The sequence below is a fragment of the Capricornis sumatraensis genome, chromosome 2 (genome assembly GCF_032405125.1).
Source record: "Capricornis sumatraensis isolate serow.1 chromosome 2, serow.2, whole genome shotgun sequence".
In the NCBI taxonomy this organism is placed as follows: domain Eukaryota; kingdom Metazoa; phylum Chordata; class Mammalia; order Artiodactyla; family Bovidae; genus Capricornis; species Capricornis sumatraensis.
Window position 1 is genome coordinate 23,547,662 of NC_091070.1, and position 19,021 is coordinate 23,566,682.

A 19,021-nucleotide genomic window follows, 5' to 3' on the forward strand; every position below is an offset into this window, starting at 1 on the left:
AGAAGCTCATCAGGGAACAGATGTAAGCTAAAGCCTAAGGAGCAGCTCAGGAGCAGTGGGGGCATCTCTGCCACTTCTCGAGCTTACAGCCTACCGAGTGGAGTGGATTTCAGCTCCCACCCTCCCCCTGGTCAGGGCTCAGAGGGCACTGCCAAAACTACACGCCATGACATAAAGGCCCTGTGGAAGCAGAGCACAGTCGCACATTCCGTTCTCCAACCAGACGCCACGGGCCAGGGCCTAGTTGAGTCAATTCCTGCTTTCCCCACCATGCCTTGTCCCAGGGCAACAGGTATGCAGGAAAACCATACCAGAGGCGTCACGTCCCAGTTGCGTCCTCCGTGCAACTGGACAGGCCTCACGTCCCAAGCGCTAGTGCAGTCCTCGCCCACCTTCTCTCTGCAGGTTTGGCCTTTTCTCTGGCTACTCAACTTCTCCATCTAACACGGACCTTGGCTCGATATTTACCAGTGAATTGAGCCACTAATTTTCTCTCTTTCTCAATCTCTCTCTTGCCTAGGTGAAATTCTGCTTTCAGGCCTTGATTAAAGGATGGAAAAGAAAAGAAGTCCCCCAGTCTGGTGCCAGGCAGTGAAAAGAGGGTTACCCAGGAGCGGTTCAAGTTAGAGAGCCTGGAGAAACTGCTCTCAGGACCACCTTCCCTCATCTGTTTTTTCCTCCTTGGAGTTGGGGAGAGACAGATGTTTCCAGTACACGTTCCCTTTGAAAGGACGGAGGATACCAAATAAAACCTCAAGATTTACAACCCAGGGGACAAAAATGCTCCCTGGGCTCCCAACGGACAGGACCATCTTTGATGAGCATTCCTGTGCTCAGTCCAAGGATGTCTGCATCTCCTCTTTCGTTCCTCTCCTGGGTTTATTAATCATGATGGAACCTCTTGACTCAAGCCTGAGACACTGGGTTGGTTCTGGCCAGACTCAGGCATCAATTATAGCCAGATGGCCTTTCCAAAATCAAACAGTCCTTGGGCCATTGTAGCTACAGGGGAGGTAACAGCATAGAATAAACCAATATTACGGTGATAGGCATGGTTGCATAGTGCAAAAAACATGCTACGTGGTGGGGGTGGGGGTGGGTGGTGGTTGACACATAACCCAGTGACCAGGTTAGTACTATGTAACCCTTCCCCCTTGGGCACCAGAACCAACTCGTCCAGGAGCAAATCAGGTTCTCTCTCCCCAGAAAGCCGAAATGTGGGATTAAGAGGCCAGAGATGAGAGTCAGGGGACTGCACAGAGAACATGCACAAACTTTACCAAGTCATGATTATCAGGTAAGTCCTTCAGTTCTGTGATATGTCCCGGGCCCTTCCTAATACATGCCCTGTCTATTTAAGCTAGCCAGGGTTGAAATTTCTGCCCACATCAGGAACATTTCTAACTAATACAATTACTAGGAGCATTTAATTTTTAAGAACACAATGAAACACTGAATGGGAAGGCTTTAGATTCTTGACAAGTTTCCTAGATTCACGTTTCATTTAGATCTGACGTCTGCTCTGTAGCTCAGAAGACATATGATTTCCATAAGAAATGATCATTCATATCCGTGACCTTACACAGAAAAGAAACCACGGTAGAGGGAAGAAGAAAACGCATTTGAGTCTTACCTCCCACTTGGGCATTTCCATTTGGGTCAAGAGTGGTCAAGGACACTGGTCAGAGCCATAAATCACTCTGTATTAACAATTTACCCCCTAAATTTTTAATGTCAGATATCCTTCAGTTCAGTTCAGTTCAGTTGCTCAGTCGTGTCCGACTCTTTGCGACCCCATGAATCGCAGCACACCAGGCCTCCCTGTCCATCACCAACTCCCGGAGTTCACTCAGACTCACGTCCATCGAGTCCGTGATGCCATCCAGCCATCCCATCCTTTGTTGTCCCCTTCTCCTCCTGCCCCCAATCCCTCCTAGCATCAGAGTCTTTTCCAATGAGTCAACTCTTCGCACGAGGTGGCCAAAGTACTGGAGTTTCAGCTTTAGCATCATTCCTTCCAAAGAAATTCCAGGGCTGATCTCCTTCAGAATGGACTGGTTGGATCTCCTTGCAGTCCAAGGGACTCTCAAGAGTCTTCTCCAACACCACAGTTCAGGGTAAGCTGTCACTGAAGCAGATGGAAAGGAAGGTGCCCCTTGGAGCCTAGGGTCTTCTCTCAGCCTTGGCCTGACTGCCACGTGGTCCTCCTCACCATCCACCCTCCAGCCATTCTTATCTGCTGGGCAAGGGCACTCGAGACTCAGAGCTGAAAGCAGTCTGCATTCACCTTTATGCTGGAGCACTCTCTCAATGTTCAGAAAACAAATTTCTGAACATTGAAACCATTTGGCACATCTGGTAGTTTTTTAAAAGAGAAGAGTATAAAAGACCATTGATGTATCCATGACTATGCTCCAACAATTACTAACATTCTGCCATCCTTGTCTGAAGATCTTTAACATCATGTTTCCCTCCATTTTTATGAAAACACATTTTCTCCGTTGCTGCAGGAACACTCCCAACTGTGCCTATACCTGCGTGTCGATTTTGGAGTTTTCAAATTCTTAATTCTAGGATCAACGCAATTCATGATGGCAGATCGTCCCCTGCACTCACTTAAAGGGCCACACTGGGAGATCTGAAAAGGTGAGCTACAGGCAGGTCTCCTTATTTGGGTTCTGTTTCTCCTTTCAGAGGGTTCCCTAGGACTGAGTCCTCAGCTATCCTTTTAGTCTGGGTGACATGCTAGCCAAGGTGGCGTCAGGTTTGGGCAGCTGACTTTTAGGCGGGATCCACTTTCACCAGCTTCGACTTACACATGAGACTTGTAAGCCATCCTAGAACGGGCTGCAGCGACCTGATGAAAGGCTCTTGGCACCGACCTGGTATTTAATCCCCATGTCCACAGCTCCTTGTGGTGCTGTGAAATACTGGCCCCAAGGCAGCAGACACCCTCCTGTGCTCCCAGGACAGTCCTGCGTGCTGAGCAGCGGTTCAAGCCCAGAGCCTCGCCAGGCTGGTTTCAGCTATCCCTCTGAAAAGGGCTCAACATTCTTACCATTGCATCACATCCTCTGAAGAGAATGGTACCGGTAAGCAATAAGGCTCTGGAGCCCGGCTGGCTCCACTACAGTGTGACTTATAAATTCCTTAACCTCTCTGAGCCTCAGTTTTCTCACCAGTAGAAAAAACAGTAATGAATGTCCACCTCCTAGGGTTGTGGTGAAGATCACAGGAGATGCCTCATGGCCAGCTCACGTACACGACCTGGCACTTACTGAGCAGTTTGCAGATATAAGCTACTTGCTGGATTTTCACAACCAAAGATGGTGCTTAGGACCAGGGAGACCAGTTTCCCTGGGACAGTCCTGTGGTCACCTGTCCTCCAGAATAATGAGTAATAGACCCTTCTTTTCTCTCTGCAAAGTCTCCTGGTTTACATGTTAAATTACCTGGTCATGCTGCTTATGATCCATCTACAGAAAGAATGGCTTTAAGTCAGGGCTATTAGCCTACAGAGCGCATGTAAGACCTACCATGTTGTGGACATTTAGTCAAAACAGATATATCTAAACAAGGCCACTTGCTATGTGTCTGGCACTGGTTAAAGCACTTTACATGTATCAACTCATTTCATCTTCATCCCAATCCTAGGAGGCAGGTCTTGTTATTATCCCTGTTGTACAGATAAATTGATGCAGAGGGATGAGGCAATTTGCCCAAGGTCACACAGCCAGGAGGCAGAGCCAGGATTCAAACTCCAGAGGACTGGCTCCGGAGTCTATTATACCCTTAGCTACCATGGCCCTCACATCCAAATTTCATGTCCTGCAAAAACCCAGACTCCAAAAGGCAATCCCCGACTCTCAGCTTCTCCTGAAAACTCAGGAGACCTGGACACGCGACAATTACCTTTTCTTCTGGCGACACCTGGCTTCCTCCTCTAGCTATAGCACATTCCTTGAATCCTCCCCAGAACCCTCCCACTGCGTTCATAGATTAGTTAACTTCTGCATTCATAGAAGATTAGTTAAGCCTTTGAAATTACAACCCCCAGTGCTAGCTATTAAATGGTTCTAATTCTGTTGTCATCAAAGACCTTGATTCTCAACTTTTTGTTTTTTAATATCAAATCTTGTGTTCATTTGAAATCATATTCTTATTCCCAAATATATAAAACACACAACTGTGGGGCTGCCCTGGTGTCCGAGTGCGGAAGAGGCAGGAAAGAAGGGACTCCTAAGTCTTGTCTGTGTCTTGTCAATGGCCCCACCCAGTCCAGAAGTCCCTCTGAGGCTCACAGGGCTCAAGGCTAGAAGGATGGCTGAATGGGGCCCAGGACACATTCGGGGCAGGAGTTTGTGGCAGTAGATTTCACACCGTCAGGGGCATAGTGATCCACACGGATCCTGTTACAAATCCCTGGGTTGTGCCCACAGAGGTTTTTATTTAGCACGTCTGAGGCGTGAACCCAGGAATGTGCTTGAAAAGAAAACCCCAGGTAATCCTGATGAGGGTGGTCCACAGATCACTCTCTGAAAAATGCTAGACCGGCTACAGAATGCAAAGCCAAGCTAACTGTTTGGGGATCCTTTGGGGATGCAAACATCCCAGGGCCAAGCCCCCCATCGGTACAGGACTCTTCTCAAATGACTTTATAGGAGTACAAAGCTCTAGCAAGACTACAGTTCCTGGGAAATATTATAGTGGGTCTTCCTTGTTAAAAAATGGGGGTTAAGAGAATAAAATAAAATTCTCTATACACACATATGCATGCACATCTTAAACATAGTGAATAAAAGTTCTAGAAGGCAAATCGGATCTATCAGCAAGGAGATCTGCTAAGGCCGATTCTGTGATGACTTTATGCAGACTTTATTTCCAACTAGTCCTAATTAGCCCTAGTGTTCTCCTTTTATATAACAGTACTGGCCTTCTCACAAATTCTGAAGAATATAGGGATGTTTTCCTGGGCTCTGTGAACTATCCTTGCTCTGTCAAGCTGGTCCCTAAACTGAATCGCTGCCTCTGTATAATCCTTGGTCAGAGTGGGGAAGAGCAATAGTCACTGTTCCTTTGTTTAAGGGACTGAACGGAACCATTGATACACTCAAAAAAAAAAAAATCCTGAAGTACAAATTTTTGGTATATAAATATAAAACTGAGTTACTGTATTTCAAAACCTTGGCTGGAGAAACTAGAAAGGGATTCTAGAAAGAGAGGAAGTGCGTACAGACCCACAAGAACAGGCCTCAGGAAGACCTGCCTCAGTTAAAAATATTCAAGCTGAAAACTGAGGGATGTTTTATTACATAAAGTCCTCTCTTTAACAGATCCACTCAAATCCCCTTTGGAAGCAGAGAGGGAGTAAATAAATAAAAAAAAGTTAAACTCGTTTTAGTCCTCATATTGATGTCATGTACTCATCATGATAATTCCTACGGAGCTCTGTTGCAGATAGATGCCATACTCCCACTTTTCTGATGGGAAAACTGAGGCACAAGGTTGACAAGAATGAACAAAATCCAAGGGACTTTTAACACATACAGCTCTTAGGACAGCATCAACTTTTAGATTGATTGGGGCTTCCCTGGTGGCTCAGAGGTTAAAGCGTCTGCCTGCAATGTGGGGGACCTGGGTTCAATCCCTGGGTCAGGAAGATCCCCTGAAGAAGGAAATGGCAACCCACTCCAGCATTCTTGCCTGGAAAGTCCCTTGGACAGAGGAGCCTGGTGGGCTACAGTCTACAGGGTCGCAAAGAGTCGGACACAACTGAGCGATGATTTTACTTCACTTTAGATCAATCAGACTAGCTGTGACTTCTTCAACACAACCACGAAGAGAGCCGGAAAAAAGGCCCTCGGAAGCAGGACAGGATGCGACCTCTGAAACATGAGCCATTCCCTCGACTCCTGTGCCAGACGGAAAGTGAGTCCATGGTTCACCTGGCCTTGGAATAGGTGGCCCTGGCAAGGGCACAGCGGACCGTGAGAGGCGTCCCAGCAGAAACAAGGTCTAGAACCATCTCCCCTCCTCCCGCCTCCTCCCTTCTCTCACCCTTCAGTTCAGTTCAGTTCAGCTCAGTTCAGTCGCTCAGTTGTGTCTGACTCTTTGCAACCCCATGAACTGCAGCACGCCAGTCCTCACTGTCCATCACCAACTCCCAGAGTCTACCCAAACTCATGTCCATCGAGTTGGTGATGCCATCCAGCCATCTCATCCTCTGTCATCCCCTTCTCCTCCTGCCCCCATTCTTTCCCAGCATCAGGGTCTTTTCCAATGAGTCAGCTCTTCGCATCAGATGGCCAGAGGATTGGAGTTTCAGCTTCAGCATCAGTCCTTCCAATGAACACTCAGGACTGATCTCCTTTAGGATCGACTGGTTGGAACTCCTTGCAGTCCAAGGGACTCTCAAGAGTCTTCTCCAACACCACAGTTCAAAAGCATCTATTCTTCGGTGCTCAGCTTTCTTTATAGTCCAACTCTCACATCCATACACGACTACTGGAAAAACCACAGCCTTGACTAGACGGACCTTTGTTGGCAAAGTAATGTCTCTGCTTTTTAATATGCTACCTAGGTTGGTCATAACTTTCCTTCCAAGGAGCAAGCGTCTTTTAATTTCATGGCTGTAGTCACCATCTGCAGTGATTTTGGAGCCCCTCAAAATAGGTAAGAAATTATCTGGCAGCCTTTACATTTTTTTGTTTTTTTTAAAAAAATCTGGTTTTCAGCACAATTCCATGTGGTGAATGACAATTATGAAAGAGGAAGTCAGGTACGAGCAGGCTGTGTGATGGGGAAGGAGGAGGGCTCGTTCCCAAGCCTTAGCTGCCAGTGGGTAGCATCTGATCACAGGCAGGGCCCGTCCCCTGGGAGACACACAGGCTCGGCTTGCCCTGCACCACTGAGTGAGAGGCCATCAGTCATCCAGGCAGTGCCATCTCCACGGGCGGGCGGGCCAGTGGGTGAGCTGTGTGGAACGGTGGCAGTGGAGGGGGCAGGCAGGTGAGGGGGTGGGGAAAGGGACCCAGCTGGCCTGGCTCACCTCGGTGCAGGTGGATACTGATGATGACTAAGAAGTAAGTTCTGGGAGCAGCAACAGAGACGGGGACCAGGGCCCAGCCCTGGCTGGAGCTCTCCTGAGAATCTGGGTCATCCCTTCCTAGGACCTGAAACTTACCTTGATGTACTGGGAGAAACCTCTAATGAATTGCAGAATCTGGCCTACTGGTTTGGGGAATGACAGCAGATGACAAGAGCGGCCCCAACATTGAGCAACACAGTGTTTATGGCCTTAAGGTTTCCTGCCAAGAGGTCGGATGTCAGGCTAATGCCCTAGCCTTGGTCCCTGCTTAAGCCCATGATTCCTAGTCAAAATTTCTTTCTCTCTCTTCTCCACTCCTACACCCCCAGACTCTTCTGCCCTGAGTCTATATGCTTCTCCTTTCTTTACTCAAGTCCCAGCCTGAGCCCCCAGCGTCTTTATGGGAGAGCGTTCTGGTTGCTTAGATGATAAGTACTGGTACTTACAGAGAGTTCTGGTTACTTAGCAAATACAGTCTGGAAGAAAAGAAAGGGCTGATATTATACCGGGTTGGCCAAAGAGTTCGTTTGGGTTTTTCCGCAAGATCTTACGGAAAATGCTGAGTGAACTTTCTGACCAACCCAATAGAAGTTCAACCTCCCCAGATCCAAGGGGCTGTGGAAAAAGAACATGTTTATTTATAATGTGTTTAGGGCCACTGGGGAATAGGGGAGGAAGGCATTTAAAAACACTTTATTTTTCTATCATGAAACGTTTCAGGCCACCAGAAACGTATAGAGAATAGTTTTTTAAAAAACACGTATCCACTATTCATCTTTGTCAAATCTTAATTTTTGTCAGATCTGCTTCTGACCTTTTAAGAAATAAACCACTACAGACAGTTGACGCTTCCAGTGTTCCTCTCTCCAATGCTACTCCTCTCCTTCCAAATGTATGTACCCTACACTTGACTATGTTTACATTTTTACCTCATTTGTAAACACCCCTCAACAACAGACGTTATTGTTTTGTGCAGGTTTAATACTTTATATAAACTGTATTTTTGTATATATATATTCTTCTGATCCTTTTTGTTCAATGTTGGTTTTTGAGATTTGTTGATCTTACACATATAGCTTTACTTGACTCATTATTAACTGCATATAGTATTCCATTGTGCAAATACACTCAACATAGTTACCCAATCACGCCGACAGACATTTAGAATATTTTCAACTTTCCATGCATCAATGCTGCAATAGACATTCTTGTATAGGTCTATTTATGACCGGTATATTTGGGGATTTTACTCCTTTTTTTAATTGAAGTATAGTTAGTTACAATGTTGTATATGGATTTATTTCTACTGCTGCATTTTGTGCCTTGTATTTACTCCTTATTTTCTATATTCCTGTTTCTCTTCCCTGCCTGGATTTAATAGGTTTTATTCCATTTCCAGTAGCTACTCTCCTGATTGGAAAGTTATACATTCTATTTGTTATTTCTATTATTCTAGACGCAGGTGACATCACCCTTGTGGCAGAAAGTGAAGAGGAACTAAAGAGCCTCTTGATGAAAGTGAAAGAGGAGAGTGAAAAAGCTGGCTTAAACTCAACATTCAAAAAACTAAGATTGTGGCATCCAGTCCCATCAGTTCAGTTAAGTTCAGTTCAGTTGCTCAGTCATGTCCGACTCTTTGTGACCCCATGAATCACAGCACGCCAAGCCTCCCTGTCTATCACCATCTCCCGGAGTTCACTCAGACTCACATTCATCAAGTCCGTGATGCCATCCAGCCATCTCATCCTCTGTTATCCCCTTCTCCTCCTGCCCCCAATCCTTCCTAGCATCAGAGTCTTTTCCAATGAGTCAACTCTTAGCATGAGGTGGCCAAAGTACTGGAGTTTCAGCTTTAGCATCATTCCTTCCAAAGAAATCCCAGGGCTGATCTCCTTCAGAATGGACTGGTTGGATCTCCTTGCAGTCCAAGGGACTCTCAAGAGTCTTCTCCAACACAACACTTCAAAAGCATCAATTCTTCGGCGCTCAGCCTTCTTCACAGTCCAACTCTCACATCCATACATGACCACAGGAAAAACCACAGCCTTGACTAGACGGACCTTAGTCGGCAAAGTAATGTCTCTGCTTTTGAATATACTACCTAGGTTGGTCATAACTTTTCTTCCAAGGAGTAAGCATCTTTTAATTTCATGGCTGCAGTCACCATCTGCAGTGATTTTGGAGCCCCTCAAAATAAAGTCTGACACTGTTTCCACTGTTTCCCCATCTATTTCCCATGAAGTGATGGGACCGGATGCCATGATCTTCGTTTTCTGAATGTTGAGCTTTAAGACAACTAACGCTGAAAAAGCTGAAGTTGAATGGCTTTATGAAGACCTACAAGACCTTTTAGAACTAACACCCAAAAAAGATGTCCTTTTCATTATAGGGGACGGGAATGCTAAAGTAGGAAGTCAAGAAACACCAGTCCCATCACTCTATGGCAAATAAATGGAGAAATAATGAAAACAGTGACAGACTTTATTTTCTTGGGCCCCAAAATCACTGCAGATGGTGATGCAGCCATGAAATTAAAAGACGCTTGCTCCTTGGAAGGAAAGTTATGACCAACCTAGACAGCTATTAAAAAGCAGAGACATTACTTTGCCAACAGTCAAAGCTATTTTTTTTCCAGTAGTCATGTATGGATGTGAGAGTTGGACTGTGAAGAAAGCTGAGCATCAAAGAATTGATGCTTTTTAACTGTAGTGCTGGGAGAAGACTCTCGAGAGTCCCCTGGACTGCAAAGAGATCAAACCAGTCAATCCTAAAGGAAATCAGTCCTGAATGTTCATTGGAAGGACTGATGCTGAAGCTGAAACTCCAATACTTTGGCCACCTGATGCAAAGAACTGACTCATTGGAAAACACCCTGATGCTGGGAAAGATTGAGGGCAGGAAGAGAAGGGGATGACAGAGGATGAGATGGTTGGATGGCATCACTGAGTCGATGGACATGAGTTTGAGCAAGCTCTGGGAGTTGATGATGGACAAGGAAGCCTGGTGTAGTGCAGTCCATGGGGTCACAGAGTCAGACATGACTGAGCCACTGAAGTGACTGAGACTTAAAGACTTCTATTTGTTCCCCACATTCTCTTCTCCCCCTATTTGTCATATAGGTAGAAGCTCTGACTTTTAACAGAACACATGGTTATCTAGAATAAAGACTACACTTTTCCAATCTTCTCGGTGGCGGGATATAACCACATGAATAAGTGGCCAATGGGATGTGAGTGGAAGGAATGAAGGCAGCCTTTGGGTCACGCTCTCAAAGGGAAGGGACTGGAATGTGGGCATGAGGGCGAACCACCTTCAAACATGCACAGATCTCCCCTGGAGCCAGGCTGCTTCTGTCTGGAATGTCACATGAAAAGGAATGGATTTTTTAAACACATGTACTGCCTGGCTCATCCTGTTTCCTAAATCTGAGGCTTCAGGTCTTTCATCAACTTTGGAAACTTTAAAGGCATTATCTCTTGAAGTCATGCCTCTCTTCTCCACTTCTGGAATCTTCAAAAAGGATCTTGTCATTCTGGCATCCACGTCGTAGCCTGTGTCTTCATCTCTCTGCGTTGCCCTTGAGTCTGGGTTATGTCCTCAGGCCCATCTTTCCATTCCTGAGGTCTGTCTCACGTGGCACCTTATCTGATGTTAATCTAGCCACTGAGTGCTTCATTTCAGCGCAGATATTTTTCATGTCTAGCAGTCCTATTCGGTTCTTTTCCTGCTCTTTTTGGGTGATGTCCTGCCCTTGTCTTATGTTTTCAGTTAGTTGATCATGTCTTCAATAGTATTGTGTGTGTGTTTGTTTCTGGTGGGGGAGGGGCACACTGAGTTGCTTGTGGGATCTTAGTTCCCCAAGCAGGGACTGTCTGGGTCCTCAGAAGTGAAAGTAGAGTCCTAACCACTGGCTGCCAGGGAATTCCCTTAAGTAGTTTTGAATTCATGGACTTTATAGTGTCTTGCTAACAGTTCTTAGAACAGTTGGAACAACATGTATTAGAAATTCTTGGCGGGGGGATTGAGTCCAGTTTGTTGCATACATGGACTCTCACTCACTGTGGGCTATTCTCTCAAGTATTTAGTCAATGTGGATCAACATATTCATTTTCATTAAGGACTTTCCTTTTTCCTGCGTAAGTAGACATTTGTGTCCTTGCCTGAGAGGTAAAGGGACCTGCCCTCAGTCACAAAGCTAGAAAGTGGCAGAGCCAAGTAGTCTGGCTCCAAAGCCTGGGTCCTTGTCACCAGCAAGCAGGCTGCCTTCCACAGTTCACACTCTTAACAGAGGGTGAGCAGCAGGGTGGGGATATCCATTCTCCTCTCCTAAAATATCGGGGGGACCTTCAAGATGGCTAGGAGTAAGATGTGGTGACCACCTTCCTCCCCACATATACATCAAAAATACATCTACATGTGGAACAACTCTCCTAAAATATCTTTCTCACACTGAGAAAGAAGTGTTAGGGGAATAAGAGAACCTCCACTGCAAACACCCATGACTCAAGAAGTGATGCAAGACCAAGAAGATTTGTAGCATTTCTTTGGTGTGTTACAGGGAGAAGCAGAGTGGGAAAGAATGCCAGATGACAGATTAGTAAACTGCTTAGATTTTGATCTTTGAAAAAAACAAACAAACAAACCTACCTGGGTTTTATTTTATGAGTGTGGGGAGCACCTTATTAAAAGCTCACCTTCCTTGTATTACTAGTTTTGATTTGCATTTCTCTAATAAAGAGCAATTTGAGCATCTTTTCATGTGTTTATTAGCTGTCTGTATGGCTTCTTTGGAGAAATGTCTGTTTAGGTCTTCTGCCCACTTTTTGATTGGGTTGTTTTTCTGGTATTGAGCTGCATGAACTGCCTTCGTATTTTGGAGAGCTGCCTTTGTGGGATGGGGTGGGAAGTGGGAGGGAGGTTCAAGAGGGAAAGTGAAAGTCACTCAGTCATGTTCACTCTTTGGGACTCCATGGACTGTAGTCCATGGAATTCTCCAGGCCAGGATACTGGAGTGGGTGGCCTTTCCCTTCTCCAGGGGATCTTCCCAACCCAGGGATCAAACCCAGGTCTCCTGCATTGCAGGCAGATTCTTTACCAGCTGAGCCAAAAGGGAAGCCCAAGAATACTGCAGTGAGTAGCCTATCCCTTCTCCAGTGGATCTTCCCGACTGTAATTTAACCAGGGTCTCCTGCATTGCAGGTGAATTCTTCACCAACTGAGCTATTGGGGAAGCCCTTTCAAGAGGGAGGGACATATGTATACCTATGGTTGATTCATGTTGATGTATGGCAGAAACCAACACAATATTGTAAAGCAATTATTCTCCAATTAGAAATAAATTTTTTTTTTAAAGTTCACCTTACTGCAACAGATACTAAATAAGCCCTAGAGATCAAATGCACAGTATAATGAATATAGACAACAATATTGTACCCTAGGGCTTCCCCGGGGGCTCAAATGGTAAAGAATCCACCTGCAATGCAGGAGACCTGGGTTTGGTCCCTGGGTTGGGAAGATCCCCTGGAGAAGGGAATGGCCACCCACTCCAGTATTCTTGCCTGGAAAATTCCATGGACAGAGGAGCCTGGCGGGCTACAGTCCATGGGGTCTCAAAGAGTTGGACATGACTGAGTGACTAACACTTTCACTTTTCATTGTGCAATAGTCATCAAACTTGCTGAGACTAGAATGTAATTATTTCAACCACTAAAAGGAAATGATAATTATGTAATATGATAGACAAGCTAATTATTGCTGCAATGGTGATCATATTATAATATATAAATGGATCAAATTAACATGTTGTACATCTTGAATTACACAATGTTATATGTCAAATATATTATAATCAATCAACCAATCAATCAAAACTCTAAAAAACAAAAAATGAAAAGAAAGTTGGCCTTCCCCCACTCTCCTCTGTGACAGTGATTTCTTCAGGGACCTTGGAGACCACCTGCTCCCCAGGACTCACCTTGTCGGCCAGCAGCTCTCTGATCTTGCTGGCCTGCAATCGGAACCGGAAAAGCTGGGTTTCTAGGGCCAGGCAGCGCTTCTGCCAGTCCACACTGGTCCGCGTCTCCACCGTGAGTTCTGCCATGATGGGAGCAACTTGTGGAGATTCCAGGGAGCCCTGAGGACCAGCATATAGAGAGGGGGAAAAGGTAAGTGTGTGAGGAGGAATTCGGTGGGGAAAGGAGGAGAGGACGGAAAGCAGAGGAAACAGGGCGGGGAAGGTAAGTGAGCCTGGCTCTCCCTCTGTCCCACGGGCAAGTTCTGAGCTCAGCTGGTCCTATTTCATCATAAGGCAGCTGTGCAGCCTCAGAAAATCACACAAGCTGAGAAACCACAAGGAGAACCTCGTCTCACTGTTACAGAAGTGAAAAGCAGGGCTCACTGGTTTTTCATTCAATTATCCATTTAACAAAAATGTGTTCATTACAAACATTCAGTGCCAGACACTGTTCTAGACATTGGAGATGCAAAGGGAAATGAAAGAGGTCCCCGTGTCTTTTCAAACAACTCTGTGGAAAAGTCTAACTGCAAAATTACAATGCAGTCACAATTACTAATCAATATGCAAATAAAAGGAAGCAGAGAAATGGAGTGGACGGTGCTAGGGGGAGGGTGTTGAGGGAAAGCTTAAACTGGGTAGCAGATTCATCCATGATCACAAGGCTAACTGGAGGCAGAACTGTGATTCCCAGCTGGGTACTGATATTTTTTTACAACTATAAAGATTTCAGATGGGAAAAAAAAAATGGAACCAAAATGTAATGCTTCAAATTTCCTTGACAAGTTTCTATTCAGTTGGGATTTCATATGTTGTCATCAAATCATCCTGTTTGGGAACAGATTCTCACTTTCCTTTAAGTTATAAAATGCAAACCAGAAAATTGGTAGATATTTTGCCACAGCCTCTGGAGGAAATCGTGGGCTTCCCAGGTAGCTCAGCTGTAAAGAACCTGCCTGCCAATGCAGGAGACACAGGAGACACGGGTTCGATACCTGGGTTGGGAAGATCCCCTGAAGGAAGAAATGGCAACCCATTCCAGTATTCTTGCCATGGAAAATCCCATGGACAGAGGAGCCTAGCCGATACGATCCATAGGGTCGCAAAGAGTTGGACACAACTGAGTGACTAAGCACGCACACACACTGGAGGAAACCACAGATCTTTAGAAAACACTCCAGACAGATTCAGAACAAGCCAAGTAGACACCTATGATATCCTCAGCCAGGGGAATTTACCCAGATGTCTCCTGGACGTATTTTAGAGAAACAAACCTGGGTCAGGGATGAGAAAATGAAGAAGAATGTGTATATATGCATGAGAAGGAAGATATATGTGCAGAGGGGGCACAGAGCAGAGAAGGGCTGGAAGACATATCCATCACCAGGACTTTTTAAATCCCCTTTCTAGGGTGCTTTCCACTCCAGTACTCTTGCCTGGAAAATCCCATGGACGGAAGAGCCTGGTAGGCTGAAGTCCATGGAGTCGCTAAGAGTTGGACACAACTGAGCGACTTCCCTTTCACTTTTCCCTTTCATGAATTGGAGAAAGAAATGGCAACCCACTCCAGTGTTCTTGCCTGGAGAATCCCAGGGATGGCGGAGCCTGGTGGGCTGCCATCTATGGGGTTGCACAGAGTCCGACACGACTGAAGCGACTTAGCAGCAGCAGCAGCAGCAGGGTGCTTTTAATAATTATGCTTGACAATAAGCATAAATTTGGTCTGTCCCAAACCATGACATATGGTCTCCCTACTATCAGGTGATTTTAAAGAATGATTGTTAATTTTCTAGGTTGATACATTTTTAAAAATTATTTTTCATTAAAAAACTGGGGGCAGGGACTGTGCTATGTAGCATGTGGGATCTTTGTTCCCTGACCAGGGATTGAACTTGTGCCCTCTGCAGTAGAAGCATGAGTCTTAAGTTGATAATATATTTTAATATCATCTTTTAGAGATAAATATGGCTTACAGGTGAAACGATGTAATGCTTGGGGTTTGCTTTAAAACACTTCACCATAGGAGGTGAGAAGCTGGTATATAGGAGGTGAGAGAGACGATATATGCATTAAGACTTGTCAAAACACTGATAATTTCTGAAACTGGGTGATGGGTTTACTGGTCTCTCTACTTGAATATATGCCTGGAATTTCCCATAATAAAAATTTGTCTTTAGAGAACAGACTTGTGGTTGTCAACGGGACAGGGGAGAGATGGACTTGGAGTTTGGGATAAGCAGATGAGAACTATTACATTTAGAATAGATAAACAACAAGGTCCTATAGCACAGAGAACTATATCCAATCTCCTAGGATTAAAACATAATGGAAAAGAACATTAAAAAAGAATGTATACACATTAACAAATTGAAAGATAAAAACCATATCGTTATTGCAACAGATGCAGAGAAAGACTTTGACAAAATTCAACATCCATTTATGATAAAACCCTCCAGAAAGCAGGCATAGAAGGAACATACTTCAACGTAATAAAAGCCATATATGATAAACCCACAGCAAACATTATCCTCAATGGTGAAAAACTGAAAGCATTTCCCCTAAAGTCAGGAACAAGACAACGGTGCCCACTCTCACCACTACTATTCAACATAGTTTTGGGAATTTTAGCCACAGCAATCAGAGAAGAAAAAGAAATAAAAGGAATCCAGATTGGAAAAGAAGAAGTAAAACTCTCACTGTTGCAGGTGACAAGATTCTCTACATAGAAAACCCTAAAGACTCCACCGGAAAATTGCTAGAGCTAATCAATGAATATAGTAAAGCTGCAGGATATAAAATTAACACACAGAAATCCCTTGCATTCCTATACACTAACAATGAGCAAACAGAAAGAGAAATTAAGGAAACAATTCCATTCACCATTGCAATGAAAAGAATAAAATACTTAGGAATAAGTCTACCTAAGGAAACAAAAGACCTATATATACAAAACTATAAAACACTGATGAAAGAAATCAAAGATGACACAAATAGATGGAGAAATATACCATGTTCATGGATCTGAAGAATCGATATAGTGAAAAAGTATACTACCCAAAGCAATCTATAGATTCAATCCAATCCCTATCAAGCTACCAATGGTATTCTTCAGAGAACTAGAACAAATAATTTCACAGTTTGTATGGAAATACAAAAAACCTTGAATAGCCAAAGCAATCTTGGGAAAGAAGAATGGAACTGGAGGAATCAACCTGCCTGACTTCAGACAATACTACAAAGCTACAGTCATCAAGACAGTATGGTACTGGCACAAAGACAGAAACATAGATCAATGGAACAAACTAGAAAGCCCAGAGATAAATCCACGCACATATGGACACCTTATCTTTTGACAAAGGAGGCAAGAATATACAGTGGAGAAAAGACAATCTCTTTAACAAGTGGTGCTGGGAAAACTGGTCAACTACTTGTAAAAGAATGAAACTAGAACACTTTCTAACACCATACACAAAAATAAACTCAAAATGGATTAAAGATCTAAATATAAGACCAGAAACTATAAAACTCCTAGAGGAAAACATAGGCAAAACACTCTCTGACATAAATCACAGCAGGATCCTCTATGACCCACCTCCCAGAGAAATGGAAATAAAAGCAAAAATAAACAAATGGGATCTAATTAAACCTAAAAGCTTTTGCACAACGAAGGAAACTATAAGCAAGGTGAAAAGACAGCCTTCAGAATGGGAGAAAATAATAGCAAACAAAGCAACTGACAAAGAATTAATCTCAAAAATATACAAGCAGCTCCTGCGGCTCAATTCCAGAAAAATAAATGACCCAATCAAAAAATGGACCAAAAAACTAAACAGACATTTCTCCAAAGACATACAAATGGCTAACAAACACATGAAAAGATGCTCAACATCACTCATTATCAGAGAAATACAAATCAAAACCATAATGAGGTACCATCTCACACTGGTCAGAATGGCTGCTATCAAAAAGTCTACAAACAATAAATGCTGGAGAGGAAAAGGACCCTATTACACTGTTGGTGGGAATGCAAACTAGTACAGCCACTATGGAGAACAGTGTGGAGATTCCTTAAAAAACTGGAAATAGAACTCCCATACGACCCAGCAATCCCACTGCTGGGCATACACACTGAGGAAACCAGAATTGAAAGAGACACGTGTACCCCAATGTTCACTGCAGAACTGTTTACAATAGCCAGGACATAGAAGCAACCTAGATGTCTATCAGCAGACGAATGGATATGAAAGCTGTGGTATAAAAATACAATGGGATATTATTCAGATATCAAAAAGAATGCATTTGAATCAGTTCTAATGAGGTGGATGAAACTGGAGCCTATTATACAGGGTGAAGTAAGTCAGAAAGAGAAACACCAATATAGTATATTAACACATATATATGGAATTTAGAAAGGTGGTAATGACAACCCTATATGCAAGACAGCAAAAGAGACACAGATGTAAAGAACTGACTTTTGGACTCTGTGGGAGAAGGCGAGGGTGGGATGATTTGAGAGAATAGCATCGAATCATGTATATTGTCATATGTGAAATAGATCGCCAGTCCAGGTTTGATGCATGAGACAGGGTGCTCAGGGCTGGTGCACTGGGATGACCCTGAGGGATGGGATGGGGAGGGGTGTAGGAGGGGGGTTCAGGATGGGGAACAAATGTACACCCATGTGATTCATGTCCATGTATGGCAGAAACCACTACAATATTGTAAAGTAATTAGCCTCCAATTAGAATAAATAAATTTTAAAAATAAATAAAGAAAGAATGTATATATGTGTATAACTGAGTCACTTTGCTGTACAGCAGAAATTAGCACAACACTGTAAATCAACTATATTTCAATAAAAAAAGAGAGATGAAAAAATTTGTCATTTTTAAAAAATCTCTTTTCCCTTCTTCAGGAGACACTTGGTCTCAGAAAACCCAGCCACCTCCTGTATGTCACTAAATATTACCCTGGGGCACCAGTGAGCCTCTCTTTGGTAGGTTCACCACCAATATTGCCTCCCACCTGACATGTGACCTTTACAATATCTTTCTCCCATTATACCACAAACAGCTATTACCTACTGAGTCCTTATTGTATACCAGGCACAGTGGCCTCTTTGGTTGTCATGAGAACCCATGAGACAAGGAGTGGGAATTAGTCCACACTCTCAGGTGAGGACTCTGAGGAGCAGAGTCTGTGGCCGGTAAGCAGTAGGGCTGAGATTCTCATTCTAAAGTGCCTACTCTTAGCCACTGAGCTCCTTACCCATCCAAAAACTGCAAGAATTGATTTCACAAAGAGTGAAATGGAGAAGACTTCCCTGGTGGTCAGTGGTTAAGACTCCAGGTTCCCAATGCAGGGGGCTCAGATTCCAGCCTTGGTCAGGGAACTAGATCCCACATGCCACAGCCAAAGATCCTGCATGCTGAAACTAAGCCCTGGCACAGCCAAATAAATAAAAATAAGTAAGTATTTTAAAAAATTAATAAAAACGTTCACTGTTTTTTAAAAAAGAGCAGAGCAGACTGTTAAGAATGAAACATTTTATAGGCTCTCTCAAGATCCTCAGTGCAAAGGTGAACCCAAACCCTAGACTTCCCAGGGCACCCTGGTCTCAAATATTCTGACCCTTCATCCTCCATAAGCATGGAGGCTATTTGTCATGTGCCCTTTTTGTTTAAAAAACAGGGTCAGTAGACCTGTAGAGAAAGGCCCAACAATGAAACCACTGACAGGTCAGGTGATGGAGCCTTTCGGTTCTGGGCGGCTCAGAATGCTGGACACATGACCTCAGTCCCGAGCTCCCAGAACTGTCATGCCAAACAATTCGACATTGTGACCTCCCAACGATCTCCACCTCAAAAGACTGGGACCAACTGGAACGGGCAGGAAGACAAAAGACAGAAACAAAACATGAC

The 19,021-nt window shown here is 44.1% G+C and overlaps 1 protein-coding gene across 1 annotated transcript in view; it reads right to left on the reverse strand.

The window, feature by feature from the left end:
- PLEKHH1 (pleckstrin homology, MyTH4 and FERM domain containing H1) overlaps positions 1-13,187 on the reverse strand; it is a 44,055-nt gene extending 30,868 nt beyond the window's left edge. The window contains exon 1 of the mRNA XM_068965181.1: positions 13,062-13,187. Coding sequence (XP_068821282.1) covers positions 13,062-13,187 — 126 coding nt within the window. The remainder of the gene's footprint in view (positions 1-13,061) is intronic.
- Positions 13,188-19,021: the final 5,834 nt, after the last annotated feature.